This window comes from Cervus elaphus, chromosome 30 (assembly GCF_910594005.1).
Source record: "Cervus elaphus chromosome 30, mCerEla1.1, whole genome shotgun sequence".
Taxonomy (NCBI): domain Eukaryota; kingdom Metazoa; phylum Chordata; class Mammalia; order Artiodactyla; family Cervidae; genus Cervus; species Cervus elaphus.
The window spans coordinates 21,823,269-21,845,120 of record NC_057844.1 but is presented as its reverse complement, the minus strand read 5'-3'; the positions used below and the strand labels follow the sequence as shown (position 1 = coordinate 21,845,120).

Genomic DNA, 21,852 nt, shown 5'->3' with positions numbered 1-21,852 from the left:
GAGAGCCCCGAGGGCAGGAAGCCTGGCGGTCACTCACGTGCAGGCTCGCCCCCGAGTGCCCCCAAGAGCAGACCTTGGAGACTGGAGTGGAGGGTCCACACGCTAACGTCGGGAGAGTACTAGAGACCTTCAACATTTAAAATAAGTCAAGATGCTCGTTTAATAATTAGCGATGTTGAACATCTTTTCAAGTGCCTGTTGGCCATCTGCAGGTCTTCTCTGGAGAAATGCCTACTTAGGTCTTCTGCCATTTTTTTGGATAGGGTTGTTTGTTTTCTGATGTTGCGTTGTCTGAGGCGTTTGTGTATTTGGGAAATGAAGCCTCTGTTGATTGCATCTTTTGCAAATATTTTCTCCCGTTCCATAGGCTGTCCTTCCGTTTTGCTGATGGCTTCCTTTACTGTGCAAAAGCTTGTAAATTTGATTAGGTCCATCTGCTTATTTTTGCTTTCATTTCTTTTGCCTTGGGACACTAACTGAGAAAATACTGCTATGATTTATGTCCAAAGGGGCACGTGGAGAAGGGATAAATTGTGATTATGGGATTAGCAGATACACACCACTACATATAAAATAAACAACAAGGATTTACTGTATAGCACATGGAATATATATATATATATATATATATATGTTCTTCCCTAGTGGTTCAGTGGTAAAGAACCTGCTGGCCAACGAAGGAGATGCCGCTTTGATCCCTGGGTTGGGAAGATCCCTTGGAGAAGGAAATGGCAACCTGCTCCAGTATTCTTGCCAGGGAAATCTTGTGGACAGAGGAGCCTTGTGGGCTAACGTCCATGTGGTTGCAAAAGGGTAGAACACAACTTATCAACTAAACAATAATAACAACAAACATATGTATATGTATAACTGGATCACTTTGCTGTATATCTAAAACTAACTCAACATGGGAAATCAACCATAGGTCAAATTTTTAAAATGCTCATGTGAGATGCTAAGGCCCCAAGAAGAGGCGGTCTCTGTCAGTTACCAACACTTCAGGAAAAAAGCGGTTGAACTGCTTAAAATCTTACTGGTTCCTTAACTGATCACTTAAGTAAAGCCTGTGCCACCTGTCCATGTTACAGTTGTAAGGTCACGGGGCACCTGGAGCCAGGTAACCTGTGCTGCCCGAGGCGCGAGGCGCCAGCTCGGCTCCCAGGGTGAACCCACAGCATCAACAGGCCTGAGCTCACTGAGCGCCTCTCTCTAGTTCTCACGCCCTCTTTCCTCAGTCTGTGTCTTCTTTTTCTTTCTGGTTGGGACACGGCTGACGAGTTATTCCCTCCTGGTGGGGAATCCAGTTTAAGGGTCTGACAATGTGGTGACCGCCGACAAAAGATGGCAGAGATCTGCTCCAGCTTGTGAGAGAAAGAACGGGGAGTCTGGTTTCTTGGCGGGTTTTGTTTGAATATTCTTGTTTTGAGCTCAGATTAATGGAGAGTTCTGTGCTCACTGGGAAGGAGAGTGATTCTGTGAGATCTGGATTGGTGATTGTGTGTGTGTGTCTTTGTGTTTACTTCTGACTTGTGGCTCCAGTTGTAGGACTGAAGCTGTTACGCTCTGCGTGTCTGTGTCTGAAATTCAGGGGGTCTTTACCTCTTGTGTATGGAACGCTTTCCTATTTTTAAAGGTGTCAATACATTAGATTATGGTATGTGTTAAATTATAAGCACTTGCTTATAAAGATAAGCAAATGTTTATATAAACTGAATATTCCTGAACTTCACAGAAAATAAGGAAATTAACCCCTAATGCTTTAATTTACTAGGCTTAAAAATAAAAATTATTTTACAGAAAATACTATCTAACTCAGTGGTATTTTAAGACTCCCAAGTTCACAAAACTAAGGTTAACTCTTTGGCAAATAAGAGTTATGCAATGAGTTTCAAAACACAGCCATGTCTATTTCTGGATTTATTAATGTTAAATATAATGCAAATGTACATTTTGTTTTACTCAGGTTGATTTCTTCTAAAGTTACATAAGATAAAAGGTCAAATAAGCTAATATTATGCCTATATAATATTTAAGATTATGAAAAATAAGTGGGTTCAATTAAATAATGTTTCTGATAAACTTTAGATAATAATTATGTTTTGTAGCATACCAACTTAAAGATAATTCCCAAGATCTCTGGGTAACTTACAATGGAATCATAGTAAGTTGAACTAATTAATAGTCACTAGACACCTACACTGTGAAAGATGAAATTCCAATACTTTGGCCACCTCATGCGAAGAGTTGACTCATTGGAAAAAACCCTGATGCTGGGAGGGATTGGGGGCAGGAGGAGAAGGGGACACAGAGGATGAGATGGCTGGATGGCATCACCGACTCGATGGACATGAGTTTGAGTAAACTCCGGGAGTTGGTGATGGATAGGGAGGCCTGGTGTGCTGCGATTCATGGGGTCGCAAAGAGTCGGACACGACTGAGCGACTGAACTAAACTGAGACACCTACACTAGATAATTTCTTTCTTTTTTAAAAAAATTAATCTATTTATTTTTGGCTGCATCAGGTCATAGGGCATTCAGAGTCTTTCCTTGGAGCATTCAGGCTTCTCCGGTTATGGCTTGAGGGCTCATTAGACCTTTGGCATGTGGGATCTTAGTTCCCCCACTAGGGATTGAACTTGCGTCCACTGCTTTAGAAGGTGGACTCTTAACCACTGAACCACCAGGGAAGTCTTGATCATTTCTAAATAAGTTACTGAAATTTCGACTGTAAAGCATAATATTTAAGATTATATATGTTTGCTTATTTTTATGTGCTATAAAGAAACTAACTTAGGCATGTGTGTGCTCAGCCACGCCCAACTCTTTTTGACCCCATGGACTGAAGCCCTGCCAGGATCCTCTGTCCATGGAATTTTCCAGGCAAGAATAGTGAAGCAGGTTGCCATTTCCTACTTCCTAACCCAGGGATCAAACCCCCATCTCCTGCATCTTTTGCATTGGCAGGGGGATTCTTTACCGCTGCACCACCTGGGAAGCCCAACATAACTTAGATGAGTCATGTCAAATGAACATATTCCTTTCTTTTACCACTTTGGTGGTTTAGTCGCTAAGTCACGTCCAACTCTTGCGACCCCGTGGATTGTAGCCTGCCAGGCTCCTCTACCCATGGGATTCTCCAGGCAAGAATACTGGAGTGGGTTGCCATTCTCTTCTCCAGGGGATCTTCCCGACCCAGGAAATGAACCCGGGTCTCCTGCATTGCAGGCAGATACTTTACCAACTGAGCTATGAGGGATGTAAAAGTGATTGCAGTAGAAGCTGACGTCACATGTTTCATGAGCTGTGCTAAGATGCTCCCTATGATGGAAAGTTCTCAATTATCCATATCCTCTGTCCTCCCAGTTTTCTCTACAAAATAAGTTAGTTACTTTGGTTAATTACTAGAATTAAAATGGGTGGCTGAGACAGTGCCAGGTGCAATGATGAGAAGGAAATACAACTGTGTCTGTGTTTTTGTTTTGGGGAGGGAAAAAAAATGAGAGTAGTTTTAAAGCAGTGGTTCTCAAACTTTTTAGTCTCAGGACCCCTTTACATTCTCAAGTCTTATTTGAGGACACCAAAGAGCTTTAGTTTAAGTGAGTGGTAATTATCAATATAACTGGCCTGATGGTAACTATCAATATAACTGACCACCTAAATGCAAAGAGCCAACTCATTGGAAAAGACCCTTAGGCTGGGAAAGATTGAAGGCAGAAGGAGAAGAGGGCGACAGAGAATAAGATGGGTGGATGGCATCACTGATTCAGTGGATATGACCTTGGGCAAACTCTGGGAGATGGTGAGGGACAGGGAAGCATGGCATGCTGCGGTCTGTGGAGTCTCAAAGAGTTGGACACGACTTGGCAACTGAACGACAACTATCAATATACATGAAATCAATCTGAGAAATTTTAAAACTATTGATCCATCTGAAAACAGCAATGATGAATCCATTCCCTTTTAACCAAATAATATATATTTGGGGGAAAATGTATTTTCCAAAACAAAATATTCTGAAGGCAAAATGGCATTGTTTAATATCTGTACAAGTCTTTCTAATGTCTGGCTTAGCAGGAGAGAGCCAGACACTCATCTCTTTCTGTGGGCATTATGATGTCACTCATGTAGCCTCCGGAAAACTCCATTTTATACTTTTGAGAGAGCTTGAATGAAAAAGGCAATTTTAAAGTAAAATATAAATTTGTTCCAGAGTATCAAAGAGGAAAATAAAGGACAAAACATGGAAAGTGAATTTTGCTTACTATGGTTTATAATACTCGGGAGTCTTAAAAAAAAAAGCTGCAAAATACATTAAAATCTTGGTATAGTTCCCTTGGTTTTGATCGCTTGCTTCCTTAGTTTGCTGATTAATGCCTTGGACTACAATGCAAAAGGATATTCCTTACCTTCTATGGAATCTGCCTAGCTAGCAGAGATTTTGTCTCACCAAAATCCTTTTCAGAGCTTTATGCTGATTTGAAAAGTTCTTGATTATTTAAGGACTGAAAAGAAGAACAAGGGCCCTCATTTGTAAAAAGAGCTAAAATTCTTTAAGACGGTGTTGTTTTCTGTATTTATTTCCCAAGTCTTCTTACCCTGATTATATAGATAGCCAACTATTGTTTTTTTAGGCACCTGTGCTCCTATCTTAAGTATCTAAAGATAAGTATCCTCTGACAATAATTTTGGTTTTGCCTTCCCAGCTTGAGCCCTATATTTGGGGGGAAAATTGTTTAGGATATTTTTTACACCTAAAACTATATTTGAGATTTCCTAGAGGGGTTCTGGAAAATCACAGAGATCTGTTTCCTTTGCCCCATAAAAATAGAGATAGTATTAAAAAAAAAAATCACATTTGTTTACTGTGTTACTATTTTAAGAGTTGCAAAAGTTGTCAGATCAGAGAAGATGCTTAGTCTTCCCTAGGTTAAGTCAGTATAGCTAAAAGATTATTAATATATTCCTGAGATTGTATATTACATACCAAGACCCTAGAGTTTTATCAGTGCTTTCACTGTCCACAATATGCTTTTACCTTCAGGGGAAACACTGATCAATTGCTCAGGAAATAGTTATGTAAGGAATATCAATAGAGAATCTCACTCTTCTCAATTCTGATATTATTTATCACAGTATAAAATTACCCATTAAGTTTCTGTAATCTACAGGTAAATTTGTATTATTCTGATGTTTGCCTGAAGGCTTTGTCACAAGCTACAGGCCAGAAGGGACAAGCTCAGAGTTTCGTGGAAAAGGATTCTGTACACCAGGTACTTTTAAATACTGGCATTTTAAAGACCCTTAGGCAAAGAGTACTAGACTGACATAACTTAGTCTGTAAACTGGGTTAGTGGACTGAGTCAGGATTTCCTTGGATTTCAGGACTCTTTTTAGTCTGGATGTAGGTGGATTTACAAATGCAGACTGCTAAACCAACACCCAGCAGAACAAGAATTAACAACACAGGACCGAATGAACTGAAGAGGGAAATTTTACTTCATTACTTGTCTAGAATACTGTTGCTGTTGTTTTAACATTCTACTTTTTGGGTCTATGAGGATGCCTTTTCTCTTACTTTTTAGGCTGTCTCTAACCTACAATTTAGTAAAGTCTGCTTTGGCAAGCTAAATCTAAACACTTAAGAATAATATCCAATTCTCAGAAACTGCCTAGAATTCAGAAACTGTTACTGAGTCACCTTGATTTTCATGGCAATATAGTTATTTCACAGGTTTAATCAGAATCTATCCACAGGATATCATTGGGCAACCAAGCCCTTACCTACCATGTCATAGGAGAGAATGGTGTGCACTGAATCAGTTATGAGCAGCCTCTTCAGAAACTAAGGGGGCCAATTCCTTGGGAAGTGGTCCCCCTTCCCGAAAGGAAAACCGGTCCTGTACCTGGCTTGCAGGGTCCTGGCATTACAGGTGTTAAGAAAGCTTCCAGGACAGGAAACTATCAAATGTAGAAAATCTCAAAGAATTCAATCAAAGTTATAAGTATTACAGGTGAAAACTGGTGATTTTCTTGGGCTTGTTTTCCTAGCCGTGGAAAAGCAGATGACAGAGGCTCTGAAAAGTCCAACCCAAGATTCCTTATAAAAACTTTTGTAAATTTCATGGGCTTAATAGTTGCTTAATACCATACAGCTCCATATTTGCAAAGCCAACTAAGATGGCCTATAGGTTAATTAATACTCTTACTACACCAATGTAAATGATGAGGTCAAACTTTGTGAGGCCAGCTGTTTTTCTGTGACCAGGAATAATCTTACTATTATGATTATAGGAGAGAAGAGGGGAGGCTCTCTCAGATCAAAAACTTGGAAATGGTTAAAAAGAGATTACTGGGTATCTTTTTCAATGGAATATCAGGTGTAATCTGACACACCCTTCTGTGTTTTCTGCCTCTGTGGGAGTCAGTTATTATCTTCAATTGTACTATTTTATAACTCTGTAAACTGTAGGAAACTGATAGTATTGCAAATGAATCTTATCCAGTGAAGATGTAATGAATCCCCATGCCTGGCTCCTCCCATGGAAGAAGTCAGTTGTGAAAATACAAATGCATTTCAGCACTCTCCATTGCCTCTGAATGTTTCTACTCTTTGAATTCCCCTTTGAGCTGGTTGTAACATCTTACTAGTTCCTTTATGAATTAATGACTAATATAAAATCTTTCACAAAAAAACGTCAATTTTCTATCTCTCCTGGTTGTGATTAATGCTTCATACATTTCAGGGTATGGACTGATGCCATTGTGACATTTAGGGGCAAGAAGGAAAATCCATCTAGTTGAACAGACTCATAACCACCCAGTGATCCGAACTACAATTCATTTGTTAAGGCATCTTGATACATATCAATGATCTTGCAAAACCAAATAAGCTACAGAAAGAACTGCTTTGCCACTCATAGCTGGCAGCAACATTCAGCAAGAGATACATAATTTATGGGACTCCAGTCCTGTTAATATTCCAACACAGAAGAACACAATGATGAATGCTGGATCCCAAGCCTTGTAATAAAGCTGCTCCGGGGCTTCTTGATTTAAGGATTCAAAATACAACCACCTTGCAGTTAAAAACAAGATGAGGGAACATTCCCAGGTTTACAGATCCAGGGTGATAAAAGAGTGAAAGATACCTTCCTCTTGCAGTCATGTTTCATCTGGCATCATGGTAGCATTTATACTAGAAAGCATCTTAAAACTGGTTATTATTTCAACAATGAGCATTCTGTGGACTGCACTGCAAATGCTCTTATGAGTGTATAAAGACCCCATTTTGTTAAAAAAAAAAAAAAAAAAGAATTACAAGATGGTGACAGCAGAGCATTAAACCAAGGGTGGGGCCCTTTTAAGCATGAGGGCTTGTGTGACTGCATACGTCACGTGCCCGTGAAGCTGGTCCTGTGTCTAATGCTTCTAAAGGGAAAAGGGGAGCAAAGTCTTCATCTTCTCTATAGGAGCAGATTTTCAGACACAGGCTAACATCTACCTAAATGTCAGCTTAGGTCCTCTTCCATCCCTGAAGAGTAGGGGGTGGTGCTTAAATGTATAGTAAAGAAATGAAACTGTCCAAAGTATGGGAAGTCTCAGCCTACTTGGTGAAATCTGATCAGCTATGCATCTACTTCCAGAAATCTCAGGCTCTTAGATTTGAAACTCCCACCTTCATGAGTTTTCCAAACCTCCAAGGACCAGAGCGGTGGCTTCCCTGGGGGCTCAGTCAGTAAAGAACCTGCTTGCCAATCAAGGAGACTCAGGTTCAGGATCCCTGGGTTGGGAAGATCCCCTGGAGAACGGAATGGCAATCCATTCCAGTATTCCTGCCTGGAGAATCCCATGGACAGAGGAGCCTGGCAGGCTACAGTCATGGGGTCGCAAGAGTCGGACAAGACTTAGCGATTAAACCACCACCACCGCAATCAGAGAGAAACAGTCTGAAAGCTTGATTTATGGATTATTATCATTTTTCTTAACAAGAATGATGTTAACAAGTGTCACTAATTTCCCCTTAATCTTGTGCTGATTTTACATGCATTATATTATTGACGGTTTTTGACAATCTTTGAGGGCTTTTCGTTCATATTACACTTATGTTAGAGATGAGGAAACTGAGGGTCAGAGAGATGAGGTGCCTTGTCCAAACCCACAGAGCCTGCAGCTGAAGAGCTGCCTCATACACAGCCTGGCCTGACTGTGAGGTTCTCAGTCACCACACTATACAGAAGAGAGAACTCTACCCTCTGTGAGAACTTTTTTTTTTCCTGTGAGAACGCTAGTTGCTAATACTTTGATCTATTATGTGTTTAGCTAAATAGTTAAAAATAGAAAAGACATCTCTTTCCATCGCCCCTAATAACTCTCCACAGCGACAGTGAGAAGCGCTTCTAAATCTCAGATGGGCACGGAGAGAAAGCTTTCATACGTATTCATCCTTGCGCTCCTCCCCCAAACCCAGAAGAAGCTGAAGGCGAGAATGTTACTTCCTTTTGTGACTTTGATACAAGAGAAAAGCACAAATCTTCCCAGTGCGCATTTATTGATGAATTGCCTATTGCTTTACCAAAAGATTTTGAGAAGGCTGATAACAAAAGTCTTCCTGTGGTAAGAGTATCAAAAGAGAAACCCCACTGGGATTGTGGAAAGAGGACACAAAGACATAGGCCATGTATGCCACGGGTCGTGGCTGTGACAGAGCCTCAGGCAGCCGGGGTATCCCAGTCTTGGTGGGGAAATCCACCACAAGGGACCACGCAGACCTTTGCCTCTGCTTCATTTTTAATTTTATTTTATTATCCCTGGTGACTCAGCTGGTAAAAGAACCCGCCTGCCAATGCAGGAGACATAAGAGACGCAGGTTCAATCCCTGGGTTGGGAAGATCCCCTGGAGAAGGAAATGGCAACCCACTCCAGTATTCTTGCCTGGAGAATCCCAAGGACAGAGGAGCCTAGCAGGCTACAGTCCATGGGGTCACAAAGAGTCGGACACGACTGAGCACACATACACATGTTTTAAAAGCTGCTTAACACATGGTCTAGCCCCCAGTGTTGGCTCACTGTTATGAAGGAACTTTATTAAATTTATTTCTTGGCCTCAAAGCATGTGGGATCTTAGTTCCCCGACCACAGACTGAACCCAGGCCTCTTGCATTGGAAGCATGGAGTCTTAATTACTGAACCGCCAGGCAAGTTCCTTACATGTGCTTCAAATCAAGTTACCACTAAATTAAATTGCTAGCAAGTCTCAGAGACCTAAGAAAACACTATTAGAAAGAAAAAATGTGATCATAAAGCTGGTTATGAAATGATAGATACTATAGAAGAATATAAAAAGTCCAAGTCTCCTGATCAGATTTGACAAAGTGGGCCTGGGACAATAAATGTCCAGGTTTATGCTTCGATCATATCCATCTAACTGGTAACTGATTCTCAAAAAAATGTCCCTGAAAGTGGAAAACCTTGTCTCTGCCTTCCTTCCACAGAGCTTGCACATAATTCATGTCTCACTTGCTCCAGGAAGTGCGAGTACCAAAATGCTTCAAATGCAGATAATACTGTGCTAGAGAAGTATACTTTCTTAGCTTTTTTCCCTTGGACTTGGAGACATCTTCACTGTCATCAATCACTTACTTGTGCTAAAGCTCTCTCTGCTTTGATGGGATTTTTTAACACATCAAATCAAACTGGCTACATAAATGTCATGCTTCCCCATGGAAGGACGGTGTGAAAGCTCAGAACCCGGGATGGAAGCCACGGGGAGCTGTCCCTCCACACCACGGCTGGACATTTCTAGAAGAGGGGAAGGGAGTCTCCCCACCACAAGGGGCGGGGGGGCCTCAGGTTCCATCTGCTCTCCCTGGTGCCTGAACTCAAGGATTTGGTCCACGAATTGGAACTCGGGCGGCCAACAGTCACCCTGAGGGAAGGTAGGGAAATGAGGAACTGTAGGAGAGCAAGGGGCAGCCTCAGACCTAAGCAGGAAGTCTTTGCTTTCTGAAGTAGAATGGTGACAGAAAACACCATGGGGCATGGTGGGGACCATATGTTATTCAATGTTCACAATGTTTTTTCCCCCAGGGCCTAGCACAGACTACAAGGAAGGTTCTAGAAGCTTCCTCCACTGGACTGATCTGGGAGTCCTAAGCTACCAGCTTTGGGGTCTTTGAGGATGGAAGTTCTATGCGTGCGTGTGTGCTAAGTCGCTTCAGTCATGTCCAACTCTTTGCGACCCTATGAACTGTAACCCGCCAGGCTCCTCTGTCCATGGGATTCTCCAGGGAAGAACACTGGAGTGTATTGCCATGCCTTCCTCCAGGGGATCTTCTCAACCCAGGGATCAAATCTATGTCTCATGTCTCCTGCATTGGTACGTGGGTTCTTTACCACTAGCACAACCTGGGAAGCCCAAAAGCTTAGTATTTTCATTAAAAAAAAAATGGTATCTGACCTCCCTCTTTCACAGGGTTATTATAAGATTAAACTGAGGTGTCTGTGTGTTCTGAAAGCTCCTTGACAAAATAAATATTAGGTGCTACTAAAACATGAGAATCACTGACCATGAATCCAGTGTTCAAGTTCCAGGGCAAAGGAATGGATGCTGTGAACGTGGGCCTTATCCTTCCTGCCGCTCGTCCTGGCCCCTTCTTTCCGGCACCTTGTTTATGAACCCCATCCCCCTCCTGTCAGTCGTTCCGGTGCTCCCCTCCGCCTGGCTCAAGTGTCAGACCTGCTCTCACAGAGTGAAGTCAGTGACACTGAGGAAGCTCATCTCGCCTACTTCGGTGACAACAGGGTAACCCCTCTGAGGTGACTGGTGACAAGGAGCCCCTCACACACTTTACCTTATTACTAAATTTAAATTAAATAAGCACCAAGCCAAGGCCTTCCTATTCCTGTCCAAGGCACTTCTGCCTGGCAGCTCTGGATCTCACCAGCCTGCCCGCCCCACCAAGGTGTGATATCCTATGAGGGTGGACTCCAGGATGGACATCAGGGTGGACTCCAAGGATAGTCTGCTTTATTTTCTAAAAGTCCAAGCCAGTATGTCTTAGACTGGAAGACCTATTCGTTTAGGTTTCACTCTTCCGGGACTGAGAGACTCTATCTCCACTTGATAGCCTTTTCCTCTCTTACCCAGCTGGAAGGTTTCCCAGCACGTTTTGCCTGAGGACACGCCGCACCCAGAGATGCTGGTGGTGAGAACTGACCCTTGCCCTTCCAGCAGTCTTTGTGAACCATTGCGTAAAAATAAAGCTAGTTATGAGCTAATCTGGATGAGTCCAACAAGTATTACTGATCTTCATTCTAAGCCTGTATTTTATTTCTCTGAAGGAGCCCAAATTGTGGGAATTACTTGGCAGATTAAATAATAACCGTGTGTTGTGAAACAAGGCTTCCCAGGTGGCACAGAGGTAAAGGACCCGCCTGACAATGCAGGAGACACAGGAGACTCGGGTTCGATCCCTGGATGGGGAAGATGCCCTTGAGAAGGGAATGGCAACCTACTCCAGTATTCTTCCGTGGGGTCTCAAAGAGTCCACCATGACTGAACCCATTGCGAGGGAGGGCTGTATTTGACTTTTCTTTTTCTTCACTTACATGGATGACGTCAATTCCTTCTATGTGACCTCTGTATGCGTCCCTTTGTCATGGAGAGAAACAGAAGGGAACAATTCCTTTAATGACCTGGTACTGAGGTCCAAGTGGCTCCACAAGCCAGGGGTAGCCCCAGACAACTGATCTGTTCTCTCATGTGGGACAGAAGGGCTTAATAGCTATATCTCTAAAACTGAACTCTAACACAAAAAATAATGGTCTGTGCATAGGCCCTCTAAAATTGAATTGTGTGTGTGTATGCTCATTTGTGTCTGGCTCTTTGCAATCCTATGGACTGTAGCCTGCCAGGCTCCTCGGTCCATGGGATTCTCCAGGCAGGAATACTGGAGTGGGTTGCCAATTCCTACCCCAGGGGATCTTCTGCGCTCAGGGATCAAACCTGCGGCTCCTGGCACTGGCAGGTGGATTCTTTACCACTGAACGACGTGGAAAGCCCCAAACTGAATTAGCTCATACTTAATAACTCCAAATCATAAATTTAACTACTTAGGAGAAGTTCATTTGCTTTTAAGAGTTTTTTTTTTTTTTTGATGGGGACCATTTTTAAAGTCCTTACTGAATTTGTTACAATACTGCTTCTGTTTTTATGCTTTGGCTTTTTGGCCATGAGGCAAGTAGTATCTCATCCCCTCAGCCAGGACAGAACCCGTAGCCCTGGTGTTGGAAGGCAAAGCCTTAACCACTGGACTTCCAGGGAAGTCCCAGGAGAAGTTTTTAAAACTAGTGTTTCCAGACAGATCTGTAGGCAGAGCTAATGCCACTTAAAACCAGCCAGTTCAGGGAAGTTGATATTAGAGTCATCTTTAATATGTTTGGAAACTTTAAAAGTTAAAAACAATTCAGATTAACTTTAGAATTCTAAAGCAGACAGAAGATTCTTTCCAGCCACAGGACCAGGCTCGGCCTCCAGGCACTGTGGGCGGCACAGGTAGGATGACTCAGTGAGGTTTGAGGGTCCCAGGAGAGTTGCCCAGGAAGCTTGTGACAACACAGACACCCTTGGCTCCAGACCAGTGAGGATCACAGAGGACAGGGCCCAGGCATCTACTTCGCAGTTCCCTTGGTGATTTCTTGTGCAGGCAAAGTGTGAGAACTGCTCCCAGGAAAAGCACTAAGCTTTTCTCTGCCGTTCCCCTTGGCCTCCTGAAATCCACCCCGTAAGGAAGAACAGTCTGATATGAATTAAGTTCTCAGTAACTGTCCGGGGAAGGACAGAATGTACTAGGTGAGGATATTATCGCTCCCTTTCTCCTTCAGCTGCCAATAATCTTCAGCCACATTTGAACTCAATTACAGAAATTCTGTAGGACTTCGTGGCTTGCATTTTGAAGTTCTTTTTTCCCCCTTACTCTCAAACATTTACTCTTATGGTCTTCTCCTTGGTTCTCCTTTTTACCTTTTACTTCTTCTCTGGCATTATTTTATTTTATGGCTTTTTTGTAAGCACTCTCAAATCCTCTGTGAACTAAAATAGGGTATAAATAAATAAACATACTTCCGCACAGATATAAATCAAAGTGGCCATTTGCGTCCCTGCCATGGTACTCCCACGCTCAGCTCTGGGCACGGAGACTGGCCTGCATGCCTTTGTTCCAGCTTTCAGCCCGGAGTCTTCTCCCAGAGTTCTTTGTAAAAACACCAGCAGGGAATCCCCTGGCGGTGGTTCAGTGGTTAGGACTACGAGCTTTCACTGCTGAGGGCGCAGGTTCCATTCCTGGTTGGGGAACTAAGATCCTGCGAGCCGAGAAGCACAGCCAAAAATAAAAGCATAAAATAAGATTAAAAAAAAAAAGCACCAGCAGCCTTACTTGTGTCCTTGGAGCTCGATGGCTGTTCCTTTTCTCCCACCGATGTCCCACATGATGACGGAGTGATCGGAGCTCCCTGAGAACAACACCCGCTGGACAGGGTCCCAACAGAGAGCAGTCACCCCACCTAAGAACAGACAGGGCTGGACATTAGGCACGAAGCGACAACGCTATTCATCAATAAGTTGTGAGAGCAAGGGAGTTCAGATCTACTGCAGCTCCTGGCACACAATGCACTTTTGTTGAAAAGAACAAGTTAAGTCCCCAAGGAGGAAAAAAAAAAATAATTGGCCCCAAGAATAAAAGTCCCACGCTTTGCGCATCTTTCCCCCCAGACTTAATATACCATAAAATCAAACACTGTAAAGACTAAAGGGAAATGAAAAAGGCAATCAATTGACCTTCAAAAAAAAAAGACATGGTTCTAAGCCTGGAAAATATTGCACTGTCCGGAAATATTAACCAAATTTTTTCAAGCTGCTGTTGTCCACCCCTCACCCGGCCAACAGGAGATGAGAAGTAAATGGGGTTTGTAAAAATTCAATTAGATTTTTCATTCTTTAATTTAAAAGTGCAATAATTGTTTTCTTTTCCTTTTTAAATTAATTTTTATTGGAATATAGTTTCTTACCATGATATTTTTGTTTAAAAATTCTTGAATATAGATGTTGCTTGACAGAATTTAAAATGTATTTTCTCTCCTGGGGAATTTAAACTTCTAGGTTCTGGGAAGATTACTTACATCTTCAAGTGACAATCTCCTCTGTAAACTGGGGACGATGGTAACACGATGACCACCACTAACACTGATGCTAATACCCACTTAACCACTACCTGCCGCACACGGGTACAGAGGGTGACTGGGCCAGTCACACAGGGCTGCTCTGCACACCGTCGTGTGTAGCACAGATGGCTGTTAGCATCGCTCCAGGGGTGTGGCTATGAAATATTATGACAGATCTTCTTCCCCGGCAGTTCCCATCATAAATCAAGCTCCTTGTGTACTAAGAACAACAGCAACTTCTTCTGGATAAGATGAGCACAAACCTTATGAATATCAGAATATGAGACTCATTATTTTTACTCATTTTTATTGAAAAACATTGTATTCTCAAAAGAACATACAACTGCTTCTTATTTATTGGAATCTGACATTTTCTTCTTTAGATCATCAATCTGTTCTAATGAAGTACTGCACTCTAAAAGCTTTTACGAAAGTTTCTCTCATGTAATGTCTCAGGAGATACTTTTTCAAGAAAGAAAGAAAAAAAAAACCCCACAATCTGGATTATGCTTAATAGCTTCTTCCAGTACCTGCACAACATGCTGCTTGTACGTATTCCTGTCCCTGTAAGAACACACACCACTCTCAGCAACACGCCTGTGCTGACCACCCTGTGCATCTCCCACCACCTCTTCCCTCCCGGCTCTTACCCCCGCCCCCCACCTCCACAGTAAGCAGAGAGCCAGCAGCAGGCAGGTTCTGGTGGAATCTGTCGAAAGAACGAAGGAGCAGATGAATGAAGACACAAAAGTCTCTTTTCGGGACTTTCCTGGTGTCCAGTGGTTAAGCCTCTGCGCTTCCACTGCAGGGAGCACAGGTTTGATCCCTGCTCGGGGGAACTAAGATCCCACATGCCGTACAGCGTGGGTGAGAAAAGAAAAAGATATCTTTTTTTTTTTTTTTTAATCCACAAATCTTGTTATTTGGAACTCCTCAGCTGTGCTTACTTAAGCCTTTGAAAGCTGAATATTTTCTCCTGCATAACTCGCCTTCTCCCTCCATTATCAAATGCCATATACCCCTCCTCTTTAACCTTTCTTCAGTATCTGAGAATGTAATACTTCAGGATGTGGATTCCATGGTGCAAAATGTTTATTGCCACACAAATGTACTCAAGTGACTCACTGTGTTAAATATCCATGGCAGAGTCAGCTAACAGTCTGCTGAAAGCCACGTCCCCCCTTCTGTACATATAGCTTTCCCTGGAAATCTGTGGTCCTGCAGGGACCCAGGTACCAGCCCCTCTTGCATCTAGGGGACCAGTGACCCGTTCTCAGCAAGGGAACCCAGAGAGTACGTGGAAGTCATACACATCCATTCCGGGCCTGGGCAGTTTAGATGTCCCTTTTCCTCCTTCTCTTTAAACTTCTCCCGGAGCACTCCGAGACCCCAGGGCACACAGAAATTCTGTAAGGAGCCTGGGATCCTGAATCACCACATAGAAAAGAATGGGAATGCTTGAGCTGCACTGTCACATAAGCAAGAAATCTACCTGGCTTATTTAACTTTAATTAAAGACGTCATTGGCCGGGCTGTGTGTGCTCTGTCCCAATAAACGTGGAAATATTTAAATAGGGCTTTCTATGTGCCAAGTGATAGGCAGCATTAGCTCCCCCTAACCAGTACACCCCAACATTGACCAGCACCACGCTATGAAAAGCAGGCCCTCGGGACTTCTTTGCTGGTGACTGTGGGACAAGGATGGTTGATGGTGAAGAAACTGAAGCTTATTTCCAGTATCAGAAGTGCCAAGGCTCTGGAACCAGATTCTAGATTCAAATAACAGCATCTTGGGGACGTTGTTTTAATACTCTGAGAAGCTTCATCCATGAAAGAGGGATGATAATACTTTTGTTAAGATTCAATGAGTTATTGGTTCAAGATGGTGGAGTAAAAGGACGTGCGCTCATCTGCTCCTGCGAAAGCCGAGTGAACATATAGAAGCACCTAGAATAAACAGTACCCCGGACACGGGAAACACTCAACCAACATGGGCTGTGATGACAGTGCAGGAGACCTCATCTGGGCCATCTCTCTGACAGTGTCCTTCACTGAGTCAGCCCACAGCGGGGATCACCATGTCCCCATGATATGTCAGCAGCCATCACAAGATCAACTAAATTTCAGAAATAAGATCAGTCTCTAGTTTTTCCACATTACATCAGGCTGTAAGGAGTTAGAGCGGGGGAGGGGAGTTCTTGATAATGGAGGCAGGAAGAAAGAACAGATAACCAGGTTAAAGCAAGTTACGGCATATTCATCAGACCCACCCAGGGCTCAGTGTTATACCACAGGCTTTAACATGAGTGGGAAAGAAGGAAGGAAAAACTGCAAGACAGGAAACAGGATGTAACTGGGGAGATAAAATAAAAATCACTCTGTGCTCCCATCCCATCTCTATGTAAACAGCCTTATAACGGGATCTCTTTTGGAGGCTGGCTTATAAGTTGTATCAAAAAATCACAGCATTCACTTCAGATCAGCTCAACAGGCATGTGCTGAGCATCTTCTATAAAGCAAGCACTGTGTTAAGCTCCACGGACATAATTAAATCAAATAAGAGACTCTGTGCTGTGCTGAGTCACTCAGTCGTGTCCGACTCTGCGACTCCTTGGAATGGAGCCCTCCAGGCTCCTCTGTCCATGGGATTCTCCAGGCAAGAATGCTGGAGTGGGTTGCCATTCCTTCCTCCAGGGGATCTTCCCAACCCAGGGAGCAAACCCAGGTTTCCTGCATTGCAGGCGGATTCTTTACTGTCTGAGCCACCTGTGAAGCCCAAGAGACTCTACACCAGCATAAATGTACAATGTTAGTTCTGAGGATGAAACATGCATACACAGGGTGTTTGGTGGAGCCATCCTCTCACAAGATGTGGTTACTCCCTCTGCCTGGAGTGAAGAGGTCCTCCTACTTTTTACCACCCTCTTCAAGGAGCAGCTCAGATGCCCTCTCCTGCAGGAAGCCTTCCCCTCGACACCCCTATCTAGTGAGACACATCACATGCTCTGTTGCTGTCATCACCCACTGGATCAAACTTTGCTGGATTACAAATCTATCCCCACTGCAGACTTCGTTCATATATCTTTGTTTTTGAGCACAGCGCGTGGCTCAGTGGCTAAAGAATCCACCTGCAACTCAGGAGACAGAGGAGACCTGGGTTTGATCCCAGGGTTGGGAAGATCCCCTGGAGGAGGAAATGGCAATCCGCTCCTGTATTCTTGCCTGGGAAATCCCATGGACAGAGGAGCCTGGCAGGCTGCAGACCAAAGGGTCACAAAGAGTCGGGCACAACTGAGCGACCAAGTGTAGCGCACAGGGTCAACGAATGTTTACTCACTTGGCCCATTAACGGAATGGCAGACGAGGCTGGGAGGACAGTACATGAGAGCAATGAACTCTCAGGACAGAAGCCTCAGGGGTGGGAGGTTCCTTCTGAGGAGACCGCTGCCTCTCTCGGCAGACGGACCTCCGGCTGAGCAGCAGGGCTTCCCACCCGACACCTCTGGCGGCAGGGACAGTGACCCACCCTCAGTGAGCCCACCTTCCACAGCAGTGCAGACATGCACACCTCCCACTCCATCCACACCCAGACCAGTCTCCTTGCCCTTCATGACCCATAACTCAAATGGAGAATGAGACCTTGAGCTGCAGTGGCTGTGGGTTTCTGGAGTTTCTGATATTTTTCTGATATTTTAATTGAAAAAAATCATTTGTTCCATTTGATTCACTCCAGATTTCTGTTTCCCCTCAGTGTTTCATTATATGCTTCTCCCCACCTTGGCTCTCCACAATGTGACTGATGGATAATTGAACATACACGAATTCACTCTTAAAAGTCAAGGTTTTGTCTATACTAGTATATACTCTCATAAATGGAATTTTTTTTTAATGGCGAAACAAGCGTCTTTTTATTTATTTGGCCATGCCAGGTCTTAGTTGTGGCATGTGAGATCTAGTTCCCTGACCAGGGATCGAACCCAGGTTCCCTGCATTGGGAGCTCAGAGTCTTAGCCCCTGGACTACCAGGGCATTCCCATAAGTCTGCATAATATTCCAGCATGTGTATGTACCTTATTTCACTCACTGTTAGATTTTTCAACTTTTCACTATTATAAATTTTGTTAAGATGAACACTTTTATACATAAAACTTTATTCACTGTTCTGATTTAGTGAGAAGAGATTCCCAACTGTGGAACCAGATCAGAGTATAAACACTTAGAAATTAAGTACATGGTACCAAATGCTTGGGGAACTAATTTTTGGAGGCTGACAACGTACCTTTCAAAAGCTAAAGACAAGGTGGACGGTCACAAGTCAGGGTCTGGAAGTGCCGGGTGCGTGTCTACCAGTGTGACCAGGTACCTCACCACGAGAGTCCCAATCACACCTGCTCAGTGAGGATGCGTGGGTGAAACGAGGCTGCAGGAGAGCCATCCAAGGGAGTCCTTGAATAAAGTACGGGACCCTTTGGTTACTGCTCTTCTGTCCAGGTTGAAGTGGTGGGTGTTTCTGGAAAGGTAGATGTGCTCTGTCTCTGGGCTGTACCTCATCCTGAGATCCACAAGGGGACTGCCAGCTGACCCCTTGCCGCCTCCTCAGCGTGCCCCTCGGTCACGTCCGGGTTAAAGCACCGTGATATTCCCTCCTGAACCTGCTGTCACCGCCAAAGTCCCCGTTTTCAGGAAATGGCACCACTGTCCACCCTAATGTTTCAGACAGAAACATGGAGACCACTCCTCCCCCAATCAATCATCAAGCGCTGTTGACCCCTCTCTCCTAAACAGACCTCGAATGCGTGCTCTTCACTCCACGCCCAACGCTGTCCTTCCAGTCCAGACAGGAGTCCCCCTTTCCACGCACTCCAACAGTAGCCTTCCCTCTGAACACTCCTCTCATCCATTCTTGGCCCCACTCAATCCCCCACCTGCTGCTACCACAGGATCTGTTACCATGGAAACCATGTTACCACCCTGCCTCAGCTCCACCGCTGTTTTCCCATTGCCTGAGAAAGATGTCTAAAGTTCTTCACATTGCCTGGAAGGTTGGCCTGTATCCCTCATGTCCAGCTCTCCACAGGGGCCAATGAGCTCCATTCAGACTTACCCACTGTGGGCTTCAAACTGGCTTCATACATCCACGGTCTAGAATGTTCCCGCCACCCAGGTAACTCCTCAGTCTCCTTAGTTAAGTGAAAGTCACTCAGTCTTGTCCGACTCTTGTGACCCCATGGACTATACAGTCCATGGAATTCTCCAGGCCAGAATACTGGAGTGGGTAGCCGTTGCCTTCTCCAGGGGAATCTTCCCAACCCAGGGATCGAGCCGGGGTCTCCTGCACTGCAGGAGGATTCTTTACCAACTGAGCTCTCAGTCTCCCTGCACTGTTGTTTAAACACCACTTTCTTAGAAACCTTCCTTTAACTCTCTGGATGAGAAGAAACTCTCTTGTTATCCACTCCCAAAGCAGCCTGTGTGCAGCACTGGGGCTTCAGAACATTTGCTACACACATAATATTTCCAATTATTGGTTTAATGCTCATACTCCATTAGCGGGAGTTGAACAGAGCAAGCACTAGGCTGAGATTATTCACCAACGTGTGGCAGCACTTGTCACATGGAGATCCTGGGACTTGACTGACTCTTGATGAAAATCCATGTCTATTGGGTGTGAAAGCCTCCATTGCAAATGAAAATGAAACTTTCAAATTAATGATATGAACATGCACGTTTGCACTGAACTTTGCCTGCTCTTGTTATAGTTATTTTTGTTTAGCTAAACTATTACTTTCAAGACTTCTCCTAACAGTCAGTGAACAAGTCTGTATTTCATTTTCCATTAAGTAGTATACTTTGGCAGGTTCACATTCAACCCTTCTGTTTCCAATATGTTCATACTAACCAAAAAATTTCTTAGAAGAAAAAAAAAGATTTTATGGATACTATTAATTTTCAATGGTCAAAACGTGATTTTTCCCCCCTTTGTTCAAATCAGTATATGACTTCCTGGTAGAAATATATTCTAATTTCTGCAGAAATATCAAATAACTATGATAGTTGGCATTTAGCTCCAGAAATAAAACCAGCAGAGGGAGCATAAGAACATAAAAATCAGTTTCTTAAATCCCCATGGGTTAGTAAATGCCATGTTTTGGCCTTCGGGTACAGCTATTAGGCAGATTCCATCACTAACTCACATTTTTTATGACTTTCTGCACTGTAACAGAGAGTGATGGATGAATGGCTATGACTCTGTACACATACTGAAGACTTGTCTGCTTCTGAGTTTGAATCTGGACTGATCAGATCCCCAGGATCAGTCTTTAATGAATCTGGGCTCATCTTAAAGTCTTTGTTTGGGGGGTAAGGGAATGAGGTGATTAAGCTAATTCTCCATTCTTAGATCCTTTGTCCACAATTGTGTCTGGCTGAGTTTGGGACCTCCCAAGGCCCAGATGGACTTACTACATAGGAAGAGCTTCACAATGCTTGAATCATCGTGGAATCTCTCAGACACCCTTGTACTACCTATAAATGAATCAGCAGTGCTGTAGCCAGACAGGAGATAGAGAGTGGGTAGGTCCTACTGTCCAGGAATAACAGTAAGTTAGATATGTGATCTGGGTTTCCCTGGTAGCTCAGACGTAAAGAACCTGACTGCCAAAACAGGAGACATCGGTTTGATCCCTGGGTCGGGAAGATCCCAAGGAGAAGGAAATGGCAATGCTTCCAGTATTTTCGCCTGGGAAATCCTATGGACAGAGGAGCCTGGCAGGCTACAGTCCAGTGGGTTGAAAAGAGCCGGACACGACTTAGTGAGTAAACAATAAGAAATGTGACCTGCTAGATTTATTTGCCTTTGGGTTAGATAACGACCTTCCTGGGCCGTGTCCTGTCTCCCTCTAAGATACTTCATGGTGAAATCCTGTGAGAATATTTTGCACTCTTTCAGAAAGATAAGATACAATATCAAGGTTCTCAGTTGTGTCCGACTCTTTGTGACCCCACTATAGTCCTCGAGGCTCCTGTGCCCATGAGATGCTTCAGGCAAGAATGCTGGAGCGGGTTGTCATTTCCTATTCCAGGGGATCTTCCTAAGCCAAGGATCCAGCCCACATCTTTTACGTCTCTTGCACTGGCAGGCAGGTTCTTTATCACTAGTGCTACCTGGGAAGCCCATGGAACTAACTTGGAAGAAAGAAAAGAAAAGTGAAAGTGAAGTTGTTCAGTTTTGTCTGACTCTTTGCGACCCCATGGACTGTAGCCTACCAGGCTCCTCCGTCCATGGGATTCTCCAGGTGAGAGTACTGAAGTGGGTTGCCATTTCCTTCTCCAGGGAATCTTCCGGACCCAGGGATTGAACCCAGGTCTCCCGCATTGTAGGCAGATACTTTTACCGTCTGAGCCACCAGGGAAGTCAACCTGGAAGACGTGAAACAAACCCTTGGGCCACCCCCTGGCTCATCTCACAATGAGAAGCAGCTGCTTGCCTCTTTTTTGACCTGGAGGCAGCAATACTGAACTCGGAGCCCTCAGATCAGTGCTCTGGGCAACATCTAACTACTAAAGAGTCAGAAGTTTGGGCTGAAAGCCACCTCAGCTGAAACCAAGCCTGGGAACTCTTCAGCCCATCACCA

General features: G+C 43.9%; 1 protein-coding gene across 6 annotated transcripts in view; it reads right to left on the bottom strand.

Annotated features, from left to right (window-relative positions):
- WDFY2 (WD repeat and FYVE domain containing 2) overlaps positions 1-21,852 on the bottom strand; it is a 179,498-nt gene that overhangs the window by 16,321 nt on the left and 141,325 nt on the right. For all 6 annotated transcript variants that reach the window (XR_006338920.1, XR_006338923.1, XR_006338921.1 and 3 more), the window contains exon 7: positions 13,435-13,561. Coding sequence is in view for 1 of the 6 variants with exons in the window: in XM_043892182.1 (XP_043748117.1) it covers positions 13,435-13,561 (127 nt within the window). In the remaining 5 variants the exon portion in view is untranslated. The remainder of the gene's footprint in view (positions 1-13,434; positions 13,562-21,852) is intronic.